Source organism: Anolis sagrei, chromosome 4 (assembly GCF_037176765.1).
Source record: "Anolis sagrei isolate rAnoSag1 chromosome 4, rAnoSag1.mat, whole genome shotgun sequence".
Classification (NCBI taxonomy): domain Eukaryota; kingdom Metazoa; phylum Chordata; class Lepidosauria; order Squamata; family Dactyloidae; genus Anolis; species Anolis sagrei.
Window position 1 is genome coordinate 167,890,090 of NC_090024.1, and position 20,157 is coordinate 167,910,246.

Here is a 20,157-nt window from a genome sequence, read left to right on the forward strand (position 1 = left end):
CATTTATTCACATAGTTAGCATCTTTAACTCTGTATTATCTTTTTTACTTCCCCTCACTAGAAATGAGATTAATGTGGCCCTGCAGGTTTTACTGGACTACAACTCCAAACAGTCCTAGCCAGCATAGCCAATGATAAGGAATGCAGGGAGTTGAGGTACAACATATCTGAAGGGCCACATTATTCCCAACCTTTCCCCTTCCATTAACAGAATATTATCATAGGAAGCCAGCTGTATAAAGATATCTGCCAAGTTAGCTAGCTGAATTCAAACTAGTAAGGAAGTTGCATATCAAGTTCTAGCTGATCAAGTGTGTGTGTAAGTATCCTATAATACACTTTTTTGATTTCATACAGACTCTAAATATTACTGTTGTATGGTAGAATATTAGAAAACATTAGAGACCACGTTTCTGGAGAGATGCATGTACAAGGAGCTGTTGGTGAAATTTTTTTTATTGCTGCGTAAGTGTCACATCAGCTGCAATACAGATGCTTTGTCTTATAATTTATGGTTTCTCTTTAGTGGAGAAATCATGACTATAACAGCAAGCACTGTAATATAAACTTCTGCCCTACTCTAAATCCATTGTTCTATTTCCTCTAATGCATTCTTGATCTCCTTGGTTAGAACTGTCCGATATAACATTATTCCCCTATGTAATCAAGTATAAATGCAATTTATTTTAGTATCACCTCTAATCAACTGGGGTAGTAGAAAAACATTCATTTCAGTCTTAGGAATATTTAATCAATAATATATTTGAATTTGTGAATTTAAATTTATTCCAATTCTCATTAAAAAATGTTTTGGAAATCAATCCAAACCAAAAATATCCAAAGACAAAAGTTAGTGTGCCCTAGTGTTAAAACTGTTGTTGTACCTCTAACTGGGCCCTGGTGGCACAACAGGTCAAATCACTGAGCTGCTGAACTTGCTGACCAAAAAGCTGGGGGTTCGAATCTGGGGAGCGGGGTGAACTCCCGCTGTTAGGCCCAGCTTCTGTCAACCCAGCAGTTTGAAAACATGCAAGTGTGAGTAGATTAATAGGTATCGCGTCTGCAGGAAGGTAACAGCGTTCCATGCAGTCATGCTGGCCACATGACTTTGGAGGCATATATGGACAACACCAGCTCTTTGGCTTAGAAATGGAGTGAGCAACCCCCCCCCCCCCCCCCGAGTCGAACATGACTAGATAATCGCAGAGGAAACCTTTACCTCTAACTATGATGGTTATTTTATAAATACATTTGCTGTGTTTTCATTCCCTTTGTAACTTTGTCTGCCCCTTTTCTTGTGATGTCTAAACTGCATTTCTGAATGCACGACTAAAGTTTTTAACATGCTGCAATGCTAGAAATTTGGGGCATGAAGGAAAATTAATGGGAGGGAAAGCAATGCCCTTATTTCCCCTTATTTCTTGAAGCTCTCTTTTTGAGTAAGACCATGTGACATCAATGTACAAAACTGAACTTAAAAAAACATGTTGATGATACTAATTTGCAAAGTAAGGCTTACCAAAAAAAAAGCCTTTGACCATTCATGAGATCTCCCCAATAAAGTTCATATTTAAAAAGGCTTTACTAACTAGAACAAAACAGAGACATAATGATTCATGGGCACTGTGTACTAAAAGCTGTTCCAAAACAAATTTAAAAGTTGAAAATGGGGAGCTATTCTCTAAGGTCCCATAGAGGACTGATGTAGCTCCTCAGTTCTCTGTTCTATAGGAAATAATTGCAGATATCTGAAGTACAGGAGTAAAAATAATGGGTTTTTTTTCTAGGTACAAAGAACAAAAAGCACTGTTGTCACAACATCCTGGAACAAATACAAACATATACTCGGAATGACATTTCACCATTGACACTCAGACTATGAGAATGAGCTGACTGGTGGAGAAATGCAAGTTAAGTGCCAAAGCAACGTGAAAATACACCAGAGAATTAACAAGCAGCACATCAAAGAGCAGTAGATGAAAGCTTCCCACCTGTGTCTGTTGAGGGATATTTACAAAGCTTGGATCCCGTGGTCCAACACTGACGAATCGGTTTGCAGGGGAGGTGCTGGGTGTCGAGTAGGCTGTGAAGGGAAGGGATACATGCGTTCAGGAAGCAGCACTAGATCACGGACAAACAACATCAAAAAAACAACAAAGCCACCTAAACAGATGCTGATGCTGAAACATATAATGGAGTCATGTTGTCAGGACTTGGAACAACTGGATTTTAAATGATGGAGATAATCAATGTGGACATAATTAGGTAAGAGAAAATGGTCTCTCTTTTCAACACAAAGTGAGATGATGTCATACATCTGGACTAAGGCATGTCAACTTCAATAAAAATACTTTTACCTGTGGGACAAGTAATTTATAGCAATCATTTACTCCACTCATTCACAGGAACAAAGATATGATCTTCACTGATGCTAAATTGATTTGCATGCATTTTATGGCAATCAGTTCATTGTTCCAGATCAGAACTCAGGGTATGAATCCAAGGCTGACAAATCCCTCATCATTTTATTATGGATTTGTTCAGTAAAAATGATACAGTAACAGAACATAATGGGGTGCTGTGCATTTGGTAGGTGAAAAACTATATCAATAAGTTGATATTTATATAAAAGCATTGGCCGTGATTAAGTGGCTCCTATGTTACTGAGCAACATGGTCCATTAATTCCATTTGTTCTAGCTAGAAATCTGGAGGATCACCATTAAATGGTATATGAAAAACTAAACTAGAACCCTTCAAAATATACTTGTATTAAGAAAAACCATACTGAGCGGCATAGAGACTTATGCTGGCTAAGGGAGGCAGCAGGCAAATGTATCTTTTTCTTGTTGCCAACAGTTCAGTTTTTGTTTTTTCCTCTCAATTCATTTCAATGGAACATAGCTGTATTATCTCCATGCTGATGTTACTGAATGGCCTAATCCTAGGGAATGAATGGAAATGCTGTCTCTGATACAGTCTTGGAAGACCTTCCACTGGCAAAACATCACCAGAGCTATGCCTATGGAGTTTTCTGTTGGTATACCAAGGACCTCATCTTTGCCAGGGGAATTCTTTTGTCTAACATAACTCACTTTAATTAGTAGATCTGAAAAACAGGATTGTTTAGAAATAAATGATCTTAATTTTGACCTAGCATTTCTTCACTGTTGTTTTTAGACCTTCTCACACTTGGAATGCAAGTGTCCAGTACATTTCTCAGTAGAGTTTTTGCAGACATCAATTCACTGTGCAAAATGAGAACAAGCTATATTTCTTAGAACAATTACAAACCTTAATTTGATTTATATGACAAATTCATTTTTTCCTTTGAAAAAAGTATACATGAGTAAAAAAAAAACAACCCTCCAGTCAATGAAGATCAGGACCTTGTTTGTTGCATCATTTTCTTACTAACAGAATTACTGATATCAGTAAAATAGTGATCAATCATCCTAAATCAATGGACAAAGTCTCAACAAAATCTAGTTTATCTCCCCCACCTCCACAACTCCATAGTTAGGCCACTCTTTTGTTAGATTACTAACATAGAGTAACTGTGAGACTGCCATCAATATGCATGATAGTCAACAAACGATTACTGGAAAAATGGTCAACTATTCGTGTCTTATGAAAGAATTAAATTCCAGTAGGATTATGTGCTAAGGGTATGAAAATCAACACAAACATTGTTGCACTTTTCCCAATATCAAGCAGGAGAAGAAAACACATAAAATATGCCAGCTCTGAGAAACCTTTTCCTCCAATGCCCTACTTCCTTCACTGATTCTATGCTCGCAACCACAACCTCCTAGATTGGTATAATTATGCTGATATAGTACACCAAAAAGATTACAAAATGCTGCTTAGGATCATAACGACCCACCATTTTATCTCAGAAAGATAAACCAACAGATGTATAAGGTAGTTTCCTATGTTCTTACATATACAGGAAAGAAGGATTGTGTGGATCTGAGCAGCACAAGAAAAACAACTGTTGTGAAGAGTGAAAGAACTGGTTGCATTACTATGTTCCTGGACAGTGGTTCCAACCTTTGGTACTACAGGTGTTTGGGACTTCAACTCCCAGAAACCTCAGCCAGCTTGGCCAACTGTCAGGAATTCTGGGTACCAAAATGCAAAAGCGCCTGAAGGATAAAAGGTTGAGAACTTTTAGAAGCATCCAGCAGTTATTCCCAAATGTTGGTTCTCCAGTTATTTTGGACCTTGGCTCCTTGGAAACTCTAGCCAGCTTGGGCAATTGTCAGGAATTCTAAGAGCTGAAGTTCAAAACACTTGGAGAACCAAAGTTTGGAAACCACTAGCATATAGCATGAAGTGTTTCCAAGATAGTCCTGAGTTTAACTGCACTACCTAAGAAGTTAATAAACTTGTAACTGCATAAACCAAGTGGAGTGGAGGTGTGGGATAAGCATTCCCCTACTTCCTCTAATGCAGTGGTTTCCAACCTTTTTTTTTTTTTTTTGACAAGGGACCACTTTTTAACATTAGTAACAAAAGGATTATAAATTTGTTTTTGGTCAATTTTAGTTTCAGTTTAGTTATCTGGGGTGCTGATTCAGAAATGTACATTGGATAGACCACGACAGCTCTAGTTTCTGATAAAGATATGCTATCCAGTTGTCTGTTTACCCACAGAAAACCATATTTAATAAGTCTCGGCACTATATGAGGGTTTTATGAGGCCAGTAGCTCTCGTTGCAACAATGTAGAAACAGTGAGGCCATAGACCATACTTTAGTTCTTGTGCACCACTGTGGGTCCATGGACCACAGGTTGGGAACCACTGCTTTAATGCAACTTAGTCTACACTGCTCAAATGCTTTTCTCTATTTATAATTAGGATGGATTTTAAACCAGAGAGGGTCATAATTTGTTCCTGTTCTTTTCAGTATAATTTTGGAGATCCGTACATATTTTTTAATCCCAAAATATATCCTGTTAGCACTTGGTATAATCTGATAAATTTTATACATGTTCCCTCACTCAGTTTATTTTAACAACCAGTATAAAATAAGAAAGAATAGGCACAACACCTGGGGCTTTTTAAATCACTTTAGATGTAACCTCTGCTAAGAAAAAGCAAATGGCAAACAATTCCAGATCATTCATTCCTAATACAGTGACCCGATTAGGAACTGCACTACTTTAGTACATCTGATTATCTACTTTAGTACATCTGCTGTAGTATATCTCAACTGACAATGCCCTCAAAGTTGCATCTAGAGAGAAAAAAATCATTCTGGACAGGAATCATCAAAAAGAGAGTGCTGTTTCTTTTGTCACAAGAAAGAAGATATGTACAAATGCATAGTTTGAATAACTATACTGACATAGCTGGTAGTAACATTTAATCCCCTCCAAATGCTTTTCTAAGATGCAAACAAGAAAACCTGACAGAACACATCTGAAAGACAGTAATTTTGGAGGGTAGCAACACCTTCTGGCATAAAGCATGCTGCAAACATTAGAAAATGGGCTTGTGCCAGCAAAGTGCTTTCAGAACCAGAGTGTACATAAAGGAAATGAAAGCTCAGCAGCATTTTACAGATGCAGAAGCAAACGATATTGCTCCAAGAGACAAGAAGCATGCCTGTGGGGGAATAGCCCAGTCTCAAAATCTGCCACCAAAGCTATCAGATCAATCTGCATACCTGATCCCGTCCTCCCTCCCTTTCTACACGATACATCTACTACTACAGCACTACCATGTTGTTGTTCATTCATTTACTACCAATTTGTTGTTATGGGAAGATCCCACCATCAGCTTCCAGGAAGCTTCTCAGGAGACACATCCAGAGCTGCTTGCACTTTTCAAATCTAATTCCAGCTACTCAAGCATGACATTTGGTATGACTTGCAGGGACTTCCCTGAACATACCTCCAATTAATTTGATCTTAAACCAATGTAATTTTGAGTAACAGTAGTGAGTCCAAATTGTAGCTTTTGAACATCCAGTGGAGATAATGGCACACGTATAATTTAATCAAAGAACTAAGAACACAGATTCAGACTGGACATGAAACTGACTAATGCTAGGGTATCACATGTGTAAAAATATTTACTCCCTTTTAAAAACTTGGTCCAATATGAAGCAAACAAACACCCCACATGAGCCATTTGAGTGAGGGATACTCAATAATAATTTCTTTTAAAATAGCAAACCTTCATTTTTAAGTATAGGCATCATGCTTAGGCAAAAAAATAAGGAGTAAATGTGAATTATCTAACAAAAATTACAGATATGATGTGTTAGTGTACTGTCTAGATCAGGGGTCCTCAAACTAAGGCCCTAGGGCCAGACAGAGCCCTCCAAGGTCATTTACCCAGCCCTCGCTCAGGGTCAACCTATGTCTGAAATGACTTGAAAGCACGCAACAACAATCACATCTCATCAGCCAAAAGCAGGCCCATACTTCCTATTGAAATACTAATAATTTATATTTGTTAAAATTGTTCTTCATTTTAATTATTGTATTGTTTTAAGGTGTTTTTTGCACTACAAATAAGATATGTGCAGTGTGCATAGGAATTCATTCATTTTTTTGCAAATTATAATGTGGCCCCCCAACAGTTTGAGGGACTGTGACATGGCCCTCTCTTTAAAAAGTTTGAGGACCCTGGTCTATATTGTGGGAAATAGCACCACTCTATTCTGTTTTGGTCAGGTCTGACATGAAATACTGCATCTAGTTCTGGGCATCACAATTCAAAGACACTGATAAGTGAGAACATGTCAAGAGGATGACCAAAATGATTAAAGGTCTGGAAGTCAAGCCCCATAAAACCGGCTGAGGGAGCTGGGTATGCTTAAACATAACTTGGAGAAGAGAAAGTTTAGAAGGGACATGCCTGTCATTTTTAAATATTTGAAAGGATGTTGCAATGAGAGTGGGAATGCTTGTTTTCTGCTTCTCTAGAGACTAGGATACAGAGAAATGGATTCAAACTGTAGGAAAAGCCCACTTAAACATTAGGAAGAATTTCATGATAGCAAGAACTGTTCACCAGTGGAATATGCTGCCTGAGAGTGTGGTGGAATCTCCTTCTCTGGAGGTTTTTAAGCAGAGGCTGGACTCGATGGCCATCTGTTGGGGATGCTTTGATTGTGATTTTCCTGCATGACAGGGGGTTAGACTGGATGGTCCTTGAGGTCTCTCCCAATTCTATGATTCTATGAGAAAGGGATAGACACTCAGATGTGCAAAACTATGCACGACCAAAAGAATACTGATGCCAGTTTCAGCATCAGTATTCCTGCATATGTGGGCATGCCAAGAGTGCACGTCCACATATGCAGTGTCACCTCATTAAAAGTTTGCTTCCACAACCTCGAATTGGATAAAAAATTTCTTCATGACAAAAATGTCTGACCACTTCCAAAGGGGAGTACTAATAGGATTCTAGCCTCTATGTTACCTGCATGAATGATGGATTATCAACCCAGTTGATATCTAGCTCTTTCATGGCAACAACCTTATTGATTTACCCTGTTAATCCTGAAATGGAGCTGTGGATACTGCATGAATGGGCTCTTTCAATGTGTGGAGAGAAAGAGACCCCTTTTGCAGTGACAGCTGTAGGCAAAGAAAGGTGGGCAGCAGATAACTGATAGCAGATAGCAGAATATTTTAGTTAAAGTACAACATTATCAGGTTTTCTCTTTTTAATGCCCCAAGAAAGGATCAAGTATATTTGGGGATCATTGTGTTGATATCAAATTTAAAAACATTTTTCATAGATTTCAGTGGGAAAGTATATAAAGGTTCAGTATGCCTTAAATGAAATGCTTGGGAACAGAGGTATTTTGAATATTTGTTTAGATTTTGGAATACCTATATTTACATATATGTTCATGATTGGTTATCTCTAAGATGGGATATGAAATTCATTTATGTTTTATATATATATATATCCTATACACTTAGCCTGACGGTAATTTTATACATAATATTTGTTATAAGTTAATGCATAAAACAAACCTTTGTACATTGAACCATCAGAAAGCAAAACCCTCATTATCTCAGCAACCAATGTGGATAGCTTTGGATTGTGGAGTATTTTCAATTTTGTAATTCCAGATAAGGGATTCTCAATTTATACCTAGATCCACACTACCAGGGAACTTTACAAATATTTAAGCAAGAAAGCAAATTTAGTAATCTCTCCTTACACTTTTCACAAGAAATCAATTCTATTATTTTATTTTTTGCTGTTTGGCAGCTCTGACGCTCACAAGGAATGTTCTTAATGAATTATTGTTCTACTTCTCAGAGGTATGAAGGAGGGGTTGAGAAAGCCACAAATAATAATATCAGTCCCATTGTTTTCTCCTTTCAGCAGTTGTACTTACTTGGTGAAGTAGGAGAAGCGGCACCTCCTTCTGCTGACGTAGTTGGAGGCTTTGTGTCTGGCACTGGCAGAGGTACAGGCCTGGCCATTGGTGGTGGAGGTGGCGGTGGCAACATTGGAGTAGGAAGGAATGGATTGTGCACCTTGCCTTGGCTGCTACCATTGGGCTGCCAAATACACAAGGAAACAATTAATAACTATTAGTTACCTCTGGTAACAAAATAACAGCACATTGACAGCAGAAGCTTGAAATTGCTCAGGGCTAAAAACACATGCACACACACACAAAATTCGTAAGAGAGTTGGCTTGGATTGATATAATTTAATATATACATTTTGCATGGCTTGAACCCAAATTTCCTTTTGTGCATGCCTCTCTTTTTCCTCTGCTGTTGAGGCACTGACCCATTGAAAATAGTAGGATACATCCTCTGGCTTGGCTGCAGATGAATGAGACAAGTTGATGTAAATCACACCTTCTGAAACCAGTGAATGAGGAAGCAACTTAGGAGTCAAGCCGTATTATGTTATATATAGAAGGAATTTTTTTATACCTTTTCCAACATTGTGTTTTTACAAGGGCTCAAATGTAAGAATCACTTCTGTCATATTCTTTGATTTCATTTGAGAAATTCTGTTGATCAAGGTGATTTGGGGATTTGCAGTTCAGAATTAACACACGAAGAAGTCAAAACCTCAAGCAACTTTTCTGTTGTTAGATGTTTCAACAAATGAAAGGGCTGGCATCACACCCAACCACTTTTCACCTGAATCCACTGGACAAAAATTCTTTCTAACATTGCATAGACAAATCACAAATCTGATTTTAGGAATGCAACACTAATAATGCTTAAGAGCATTATTTGTTTTATGTATGAGAAGGAAGTGAACCAGGTGCTTCTTGGATTTGTTTGTTCTTTGGTCAAAATGTTTATTTTTGATGAACGTTATGAAACCTATAGGCACTTTGATTAAAAGAAAAGAAAAAAAAACACCAGAATGCATGTCAAATAAACAGATGCAACAATGGGGAAGGGGTCTAACATGGAGTAAATGGTGTGTGAGCTTTTTCTTTTACTATAATGTGTCTTTTTACCACTTTGCCCATCTATTTTTAATTCTTTCCAGTTTATGACAAAGCACATGATTTGGGATAAGAAAAGCAAATTGCTATTCATAAAAAAACTTTTAATGTCTACAAAAATATTTTAATGATAGTTTGGGTAATAGTTAAAATAATGGCTCAAATATACAGAATTGTATTGGATCAGACCTTTCACTGGGATGCTGTGTGAGAACAAAGAAAGTAGTCATGTAATTCTATGTATACCTATTCAGAAGTTAAGTTTCCCTAGACCCAATTTCATAAAGGTACAAAGAAATTCCAGAGATATTGCTTATGCTACACCCTGTGCAAAGCACTGAAAAGCAGAAGCCTGATAATTGCTACAGAAAGCAGTCCGGCAGGTACTGTTTTAAACAATGTTAATTTCCTTATGCCTGTAGTTGTTTGGGTCCAGCTCCAGGGTCTGGATCTAAAGCATTGGTCATGGTGTCAGATATAGCTTTATCAGACACAGCTAACAAATTGGGTGCTAAAAGCAACCATTTATACTTTCAGGAATGATGCATATCGGAAACATAAAGAGTAAAAACAACAACACCAATCATTATTCTTCAGTTAAGTGCCTTACTGTTTGCAAGATATTTAAGCCTTATTTGTAGATAAAGCTCTAAACAGAGTCAATCATTTCTGCATACAAATGGAATGTTATTCCAATCCCCATGAAGATAATTATTAAAGTTTCTTTGAGAAAAGCAACAACCTGAGGTTGCTCAACCATAATCTTGGAACATTGTTTAATTTTTCAGAGAGATAAGGGGAAGATAACAGCTTTTAGCAATAACAAACCATAAGGAACTGTACTTTTATCTCCTTGAGTTCAAGTTCTGGTCAACTTAATCTAAAGTGCTATAGGAAAGCCTTTTTAAAAAAAGTGAATGTGGCTGATCTGAAACAGCTGTCTTTTACTTTCCCGTCTGAAGACATAATTAGTAAAAATTACAAGGTCATCATTTTTAGTTATACTTTCCTGTCAAAAAGGATGAAACTGAATAATTTACCTTTCGAATCATGGAAGGTAAAACTAAGAGACTGAGATTGCACTTATATTGTAAGTGATGTTGTCATTTTATTGTTAGATTCCCTATCAATTGTCAGCCTATCATTTGATTATGATTAGATATTACACAAAGTAAATATTGTGACCATACAGTGAGGCTCTTTCTTGTCTTGAAAATATTAGGGCATTTATACACCTACTCTTTTAGGAGCGGGAACCTCATACCCTGCAAACTGAAGAACTTCTGACATTTTCTTCCAGCCATGTAGACTCAATCACCTGCCTAATGTTCCTTCCTTGATATCTGCACACCTCTCTAATAGGCCATTATAAGATGACATGCAGTTGGAAAGTATTCATCATAGTAGGTTACATCACAGTAGCCCCAAAGCACTTCCCCCCCCCCCCCAATGCCACTTTCTCCATTACCACTCTGGATTTTAGTCCCAGCTTTAAAGGGGGTGCTGAACTTATTTTGGGAAATGGTACTTCCTTTAAAGTTTTAACTGAACCCCAGAACCACCAATACAAGCTTCTGCTTTTATCTGATTGTGAGCAAGAGAGAACGCCAAAAGAGATCTCCATATAATATTCATAACTTGTTTGTACGTAAATATGATTAAGCATTACATGGATGGCACTTTGACTTATCTCGTTTTAGTGTTTCCATTTTTAATGCTTCAGAGTTATGTTGAAAATCTATGTAAACAATAGAATCACATGTCTGTTTTTTTCTTGTCTCATTCCCTTCTTTACACAATTGTATCTTGTGAAACACTTTGTGAGTGATAGCATTATATCTGATGGCCATTATTGGCATGATGTCTTGAGCTTACTTGAAACATTTTCACATAAAACTGTGCTTAGGAAACTACTGTTCAATGACTCACCTGAAAATTATATATTAGCAAATAAAAAATGTGTGATGGGCACAAGCTAGCCAACATCAAGCATATGCAAATCTCATCAATCTAACCCCATTAACAATCAGTAGGTCTTAATTCCCTTAAACTTGACCTCACTCATGTTCCACAATATAGTTTTTCCTTGCAGCAGCACACAATTGGTCAAATGTGTCTTTAACTCATCTCCTCTACCACCAACTCTGTCAACATGATTATTTGATACAGTAATAATCATCTAGGAAATAAAAGAGAAATGGCTTCCTTACATTGAGGAACCCCACCTGTCCAGCCTGCTGACCAGCGTCGGGACAGACAAGTTGGACAAACTCTTTCAGAGTCTCCTGAGGATGATAGCGGATTGCTGGGTGTGAGAAGTATGGCCCAGGCTGTTGAATAATGGGTGATGTTGGAAAATGAAGAGTCGATGGTGTTGCATGTGGACTTGCTATAGGAAAGAAAAACAAAAGACATTATAAGGAATAGAGTTTTGGGTTTGGATACACATATTTAAAATTCATTGTAGCTCTAATTATTTTAATACATCTCCATTTAGAAAGCCCTTTCCCCAAATGTATATTTTGTAAAATACGATGCTCATGCTCCCTGTACTGATTTTCAGAGTACATCAGGTCATATTAAATTCTACAGCATTGCAAGTATAGAGGCAGAGCTTAAATGCAGCCAGATTTTAAAATGTCTTTCCTGCATTTTTAGTGGTCATCATTTATAAAGGAGCCAGCAGTTCTTGGTAAAAGTGACGAGTATTCATTACCTTAAGAGCCTTTCTAATGAAACCAGCAATAAAAAATGTATTTGGGAGATTACAGTTGATTTAATTGACATTCTGCATAATTCTGGTTTGCACATGGGGACCCATTTTATTTTGAGCTATAAATGGGCAATAACATAATGATGGTTCTCTTTCAGGCTTTGTTTATGTCACTTTTTCTGTACAGTGGAGGAATATTATTTTTAAGGAATTTGTTTTCATGTAAACCAGCATCCATATTCTATCTTTTATATGTGAGAAATGAAACGTTCCCAGGCAAAATTTTTAGATATCCTATTTTGAGAAGTATAAGGTAGTAACTTCACATGTTAAGGATTCACAGATAAAATCTTAACAGGAAAAGAGATTGGGTTATTGCTGTTAGTGCAGTTGCCTTTAGATATCCCAAGGCAATGAATGAGGCAGTGAAGTACACTGATGCATTTCAGTGATGTCATTTGTTCATGTGAGCAAACTCTTTTAAAACCCTAATACTCTACTTCAATGACCAGGATAATCATAAAAATTAGTAGTCACAGTACAGTTTGCTTAAGTGGATTAAGTGCTCTACAGATGCTGTATTATCCAAGTAGGAGACTACAAATTAATTTCAGCAGATATAGTTTTTTCTTGAAAACACCAATATGGTCTTTTTAAATACAACATACGTTTAAGCCAATTTAACTACCATAACTGAATCCTTCAGAATTCTGGAAATGTAGTTTGGGGTGGCGCTAGAGGTCCCAAGTAGAAAATTCTTGACACCTTATGAAATTGCAAATCTCAGAATTCGTTAAATATGCATGTGTACTGTGAAAGAGATCTATCCTGCTATCATACGTCATAGCTTGTGGAGAATTTCCACCTAATAAAGATATGGAAGAATGACACTTTTATAATGGCAGTGTGAGGGTGTCATCCTGTGGAAGGCAATTTTACAAGTAGGACTGTTCTTATTTTCATGTTTGGTATACTCAGAGCTTGAGACTGTGGATGCATCTACATTGAAGAATTAATGCAGTTTGGCACTGCTTTAACTGCCATGGTTCAATGCTATGGAATCCTGGAACTTGTAGCTTGATGTGGCACTAGCTGAGCATTAAGACGTGGCCGTTAGAGTGGTGTCAAACTACATTAGTTCAATAGTGTAGATGCATCCTAAGCAACAGTGGTTTGTCTAAGGCTATTCTATGTCTGGGCTGTTGGTTCTGAAGTCAGAGGAAATGTGAATCCACTCAGGTTTTCACATGATATTTTTTAAAGCTAGGCAACTGTTTTCCAAGAATATTTCAGCATAATCCTGGAGTGGACTCATCACCCCAGTGAGATTGGAGGAACTAGCTACCCATGTTTCCATCTTGTTTCTGTTCAAGATGAAGAACAATCAGCTTTCTACCTCATTCAACATCTGTTTCAAAAGATCTGGGTGACAATAGCAATGATAAAGCACGTAGACATTGGTTGGCATTGGTAGATGAAATATGATAGAAGGCAATGTATCAAAAAGTCATAGACACTCATTTTTAGTAGTATCATGTGGTAATGTGGTGTTGAGGTACAGACAATGTTTTGAATTAGCCTTTGCTAATTTTACACAGTACTTATATATAGTTTTATTTTCATTTTCTCCCCAATTTCCCCCCTCTCTACCAAAACTATGAAAACAACCACATCTAAGATAGCATTCCATATTTCAGTTGCTCTGATAACTGGGGAACAAAACTGTGTCCCTGAAAAAATAATATTTCTCTCTGAATTCTGGTTAAATATAATACATATATTCAAAATAAAAGCAATCCTTCGGTAAAGTTATTTGAATTCCATATTACAAATTCATCATTGTTGTACTATAAAGCTGATCATGTCTAGAAAGCGTCTATATTTTGCTGACTTTCTTTCATTTTAGCACACTGAATCACAGAAGAGTATTGGATTTGTACAAAATAGCTTCTCTCATATTACAATTTATTTCTGACTAAAGTATATAGTCATCCTCTCTTGGCCAGCCCTATTAAACTTTTATGGCTATCTACGCCCATATACTGCACTTGTAAACCACAAAGAACTGCTTCAATAAAAGTTATGAAAGTCACGCTGTGTACAGGGAAATATATTGCATTAGTCTTGAAGTATGCTTAATATATTGAAGGAGCAGAATGTATAGACAATCTGGCAATACACAATTTGGCAGTACACAGCAAAGTTGAATGAAGATTGTAAGCCAATATCAAAAGAAGAGCTAAAAATATGCACTTCTGTCTCACTGATACTATAGAGGAAGCTTAATGAAACAAATGCAAAGGTCCCTTTACTTGCCCTTTGTTCCATGCAAGTTGGACTATGAATACTTTTCCATTAATAAATCGTTCATAATAAAGAATGTGGACATCACAGCCAGTAGTTCTGGACCACGCTCCATGCAAAACAACCTTATTTTTTAAAGCCCCACAGACCTTTTTGCTGCAGAAGTAGCCATCTTGGCAGCTTGGTCACTTCCTCATCTCCTTTTGAGTGAATGGCTATAGCAGTTCTCCCCACATCCTGAAACTTTCAGCTATGATGTGCATATGCGAAAATTATATATGTAGAGTGTTATCCTTCTGAAGTACAGGCTCCTGGACATAGATGATCTCCATAGCCACATACTACTGCATCCCATATAATCATTAATACTACACATACTACTGCATCCCATACAATCATTAATCTCAATGGATTAGAAAGCCCGCACAACAAGGAATTTTCCCCATTTTAAAAACCAAAGCATATTTTTATGAGAAAAAGAGAAGCAGCAGTAGAAACACTATCTGTTCTTCATACTGCAGCCTTCTACATTTTGCCTCATGGTGGTTGTTGAATTTTGTTTCAGGGTGGCATATCTAATTTGGCTCTTACTGCCACCCATCCTTAAGATGCTGCGAGGTCATCTAGACCTCTGTTGATTCTGAACTCTGCACCAGGGTTCATTCTTAATTTGGATTGTCTGTGTGTGGAGAAGTAGAAAATTGCTGTTGGGACTTGCTGCCCCCATAGCAGGAGATTCAGGAGTCAACCAGTCCGCCCACCCATGACGAGACGTTGAACTTTGCTTCTGGTTGTTTGGTTCTGATGTTGTTTTATATACTGTTTAATGTTGTTTATTTCATTATATCATTTCTGTTATCATTTTGTTGATATGCATTTTAATGTATATGCACCAGCTCCACTGGCTGCCGATCTGCTACCGAGCTCAATTCAAAGTGCTGGCTCTGGCCTTTAAAGCCCTAAACGGTTCTGGCCCAACTTACCTATCCGAACGTATCTCGGCCTATCAGCCCACCAGGACCCTAAGATCTTCTGGGGAGGCCCTGCTCTCTATCCCGCCTGCTTCACAGGTGTGGCTGGCGGGGACAAGAGACAGGGCCTTTTCTGTGGTGGCCCCGCGGCTATGGAACGCCCTTCCCATGGAGGTAAGATCAGCCCCCTCATTGATAGTATTCCGTAGAAGACTAAAAACCTGGATGTTCGAGCAGGCATTCGGTTAACTCAGTGCAAGGAATGTAATGATTAAAGGACTGGCAATATGGACAACGAAACTGGATCACGATTTTAGTCAGGAGTTGAATTGGATTGTTTGTTGATATATGTATTGTGTATTATGTTTTTTATGCTTTTAAACTGTATATTGCCGATTGTTATATTTTGTTGTAAACCGCGCTGAGTCGCCGGCTAGGCTGAGAAGCAGCGGTATACAAGTATAGCAAATAAATAAATAATAAATATTATGTTTTAACTGTTCTATTGGGCTTAACCCCATGTAAGTCATTCTGAGTTCCTTCAAGGAGATGGAGGCGGGTTATTAAAATAAAATATAATAATAATAATAATAATAATAATAATAATTACTATTAACCCGGACTTCACTGGAATTATCTTAGCATGAACAGTGTGCATACCCGTCCCCTCCACACTTGGGCTTTACGTTGTAGTTCCTCATTTTTCAACTTTTCCTCATGCCACTGCTTGTGTCAAACTAGACCAAATGCTGCTTTACTAGACTCTTTTCCTAGGAGATATACAAGCCAAGTTACCCTTTCTACTGTTCAAATATGGGAGGTATCAAAATTTGATAAATTTTACAACTTCTGTACTCTTTAAATGGGTAAATAAGAAGGCTATAGGAGCCTTTAGCTCATTTTTTGTGTTCTACAAACAGCGCCAATCTAGTAATGTGCATAGATTGGGATGGTGACAGGTGATGGAGTATCCATTTCAAATATCTTGCCTAGAGTTGAAATATATACTCCACATGAGGGAAATCCAGATGTGAACAGATGGGTTTGCCATTTTCACATCTAATTGTGATTATGCAAACCTATTGACTACACTTTTAAACTCAATCTGCAAGGAAAATCTTATAGATAACAAAACTGAATGCAGATTTGTAGTGCTGACATGGATAATGTTTATCAAATACCACAGAGTTTCAAAACTTCATTGTCTATAAGGTCCTTATTTTACAATCCTGTCACTAATAAAGAATAAAAATGTGAAACTCTATATGCTATTTGATCCATGTAAGCATTACAGTAATTCTGCAAGATAGGTTAATTTTGATATCTATTGATAAGCTTCGCACTGCAGACTGAGTTTAAAAGTAGAGTCAGCAGCTTTGCATAATCACAATTAGATGTGACAGTGGCAAAGCTGTCTAATGAAATAGATCTCCCTTATTCACACAGGCTAGAATCCAAAGTGTGGTTCTGCTGTAGGACCTCCTTCCATTAGCAGACCCATAGGATAGATGACTGCGGGTCCATCCAGACAGGCCCCAAAACCGGGACCTGTCTCGGTTTTACCGAAGGCATCCAAATGAAACCTCTGGTAGTACTGAATTAATTTGGAAGAAACCAGGGTTTTCATGCTCTGTTCCGAATTAATTAAATACCTGGTAAGATCTGGATCTTACCAGGTATGGGCCTAGTGTGGATTGGGCCCAGAGACCATGCCAAGCAATCCTCGAGCCCAATCCACACAGCTATTTTGGTTTTTCAGGCTTGTTCCCACCTTTGTCTCCTGCTGAATCATCTCCTCATACCAGGGGGGTGTGAGGAAAACCACAATGGCAGCTCAGTAAGTTTTTAAAACTTTTTACAGGTTCTTTGGGGTGGCTTTGTGGTGGTTGCATGCTGCATGTAGACAGGTTCTTTTGGGTGGCTTTGTGGTGGTTGCATGCTGCATTTCCCCTCCCACTGGGAAAGCCTGTTTTTTTGGGCGTGTGGGGAATTTAACCCATGTCAAAGTGGGTTTTTAAAATTCACTTCAGCGCAGCGCACATTTATGCCATGTCTGGCAGCGCTCTGCCTTACAACACCCCATGCACCTCCAGAACCCGTTCTAGATGGCAGAGACACTTTCTGGAGCTGTTTTTCTGTGTTACGCACAGCTGAAGGGGAAGGGAAGAAAGTTTTATTGCACTAGCCATTGAGCAATAGTGTGACACTGCTTTATGGTTAGTTACGGAACAGGGAAAGTTTATATATGTTTTAATCGTAACAGGAATGCAAAAGTGAGAAGTGCAAAATTCTTACTATATGCAACATATTTTATAACAGTCCTACTCTACTTCTTAAAGATTGTATCTTTATTTAATGAGCTCCCTTCTCTAACTAGAGCCTATATGTGAGGAGAATGGCACCAAGGAGAGGAAAGATTAAGGCCAGTTCAGCCATAAGTTGACAAGGAAATTTGGCAGTTGTGAGTAACACATTCTTCTTCTACTTCTTAGGCAATCCCTCGTAGTCTGAGGATGATGGTCCTCCAAGAGTGGTAACCTTGGGGTGGATCCGTAGGTGGCTGTGGAGCCCTATTCTTGATTTGCATCTTCTCCTGCAGTGAGGGCATCGGTTTCCAGGTGGGAGGCTGTCTCGTTAATGGTTGGCTCGACACGCCTTCCTTTTGGCACATTTCTCTCTTTCGCCCTCCATTCGTGCCTCTTCAAATTCTGCAGCACTGCTGGTCACAGCTGACCACCAATTGGAGTGCTCAAGGGCTTCCCAGTTCTCAGTGTCTATGCCAGAGTTTTTAAGGTTGGCTTTGAGCCCATCTTTAAATCTCTTTTCCTGTCCTCTAACATTCCATTTTCTGTTCTTGAGTTCGGAGTAAAGCAACTGCTTTGGGAGACCGTGGTTGGGCATCCAGACAACATGGCCAGTCCAGCGGAGTTGATGGTGGAGGACCATTGCTACAGTGTTGGTGGTCTTTGTTTCTTCCAGCACGCTGAAATTTGTCCGCTTGTATTCCCAGGAGATTTGCAGCATTTTCCGGAGGCAGCGCTGAAGGAATCGTTCCAGGAGCAGCATGTGAGGTCTGTAGACAGTCCATGTCTCATAGGCGTATAGCAGGGTTGGGAGGACAATAGCTTTATAAACAAGCACCTTGGTATCCCTACGGATGTCCCAGTCCTCAAATACTCTCTGCTTCATTCGGAAAAATGCTGCACTCGCAGAGCTCAGGCGATGTTGAATTTCGGTGTCAATGTTGACTTTGATGGAGAGGTGGCTGTCAAGGTAGCAGATATGGTCAACATTTTCTAATGTTACACCATTAAGCTGTATCTCTGGCATTGGAGAGGGATTAGCCGGTGACTGCTGGAAGAGCACTTTGGTTTTCTCAATGTTTAATGACAGGCCAAGCTTCTCGTATGCTTCTGCAAAGATGTTTAGAGTGGCTTGCAGGTCTTCTTCTGAATGCGAACAGAGTAACACACTATTTCTCAGTGAATATTACACCCCCTTCTTTCTATAAGATTGGGGTAGTTGTTACTACTACTACTACTACTACTACTACTACTTTTTAGATTTATAAGATTGGGGTAGTTACTACTACTACTACTACTACTACTACTACCCTGCTTTATCTCTTCTGAAGGAGACTCGAAGTGGCTTAACATAAAAGCATTAGCCTACAATTTAACTATACAATTATGCAAACATTGAAACAGAACTAAATATAAACAGTACTTAAAAATGCACAGTTAAAATCCATTAAAACATATTAAAAGTTAAAAACCACAGCACCCCTGACTTAATCTTTAAAACGTTCATCTTTAAAAGCCTGTCTGAATAAAAAGGTTTTAGTCTGCCACTGGAAGAACAGCAGGAATGGGTCCATTTGGCTTCTCTGGGCAGAGAGTTCCAGGGTTGAGGGGCTGTCACCAACAAGACCTCCTCTCTCGTTCCCATAACTGAGCTTGGGATTGAGGTGGAACTGAGAGAGGGACCTCTTCTGATGATCTCAGGGCCCGGGCTGGTTCGTACAAGGGGATACATTCAGCCAAACAGCCTGGACCTGAATCTGACAGAGAATTGCTGTCATTCTGCCTAATTTAGCCCTTAGGCTACTAGATGAAAACATGGTTGAGGTGACATCAGAACCAAACACTTCTTATACTCCCAGAACTTCCCTTCATACTCATAATACTCGTTATGACAACTCTCTGCAATAACCAAATCAAAAACTTTCAATGAACAACTGCTGTTCTGAAACTATGGGGACATTTTAGGATGGCATGGGTTCATAGGCAACAACAATTCTATCATTCAGGTGACACAAGAACTACTCTTAGAACCTTTTTCCTTTTGTTTCATAGGAGAAAGATATAGAAATATCTCTTAGGTTGGAATTTTGTTGTGTAACTGAAGTAACAAGTCACTGAATTTTCTTGGGTGGTTGAGTACAGAAAGGTGGCACAAACTCTTTATTGATTGCACAAGTACTGGTTATGAGGTAACACTTTCTATAAAGCTCTATAAATGGAGACTTGGATCAATGATACAACAGCATGATGAGTTGCACAATAGCATGATACATTATTGTAGTCTTTGACTAATTTCATGCTGTCCCACTAGTGGATAGGATCTTGGACCTAAATTTATCATAAAGCATGCATTTCCCCCCTTATAAACAGTTTAGTCATGAAGAAGCAAAATAATGCTCTATCAGCTCT

At 38.4% G+C, this 20,157-nt stretch overlaps 1 protein-coding gene across 5 annotated transcripts in view; it reads right to left on the reverse strand.

The window, feature by feature from the left end:
- The window catches only part of NFIA (nuclear factor I A), a 526,896-nt gene that overhangs the window by 42,429 nt on the left and 464,310 nt on the right, over window positions 1-20,157 (reverse strand). For 4 of the 5 annotated variants that reach the window (XM_060773622.2, XM_060773618.2, XM_060773623.2 and 1 more), the window contains 3 exons: window positions 11,668-11,846; window positions 8,375-8,540; window positions 1,992-2,083 (listed from right to left, as the gene is read on the reverse strand). In XM_060773622.2, coding sequence (XP_060629605.1) covers window positions 1,992-2,083; window positions 8,375-8,540; window positions 11,668-11,846 — 437 coding nt within the window. The remainder of the gene's footprint in view (window positions 1-1,991; window positions 2,084-8,374; window positions 8,541-11,667; window positions 11,847-20,157) is intronic. The other variant, XM_060773621.2, reaches the window with a different exon arrangement.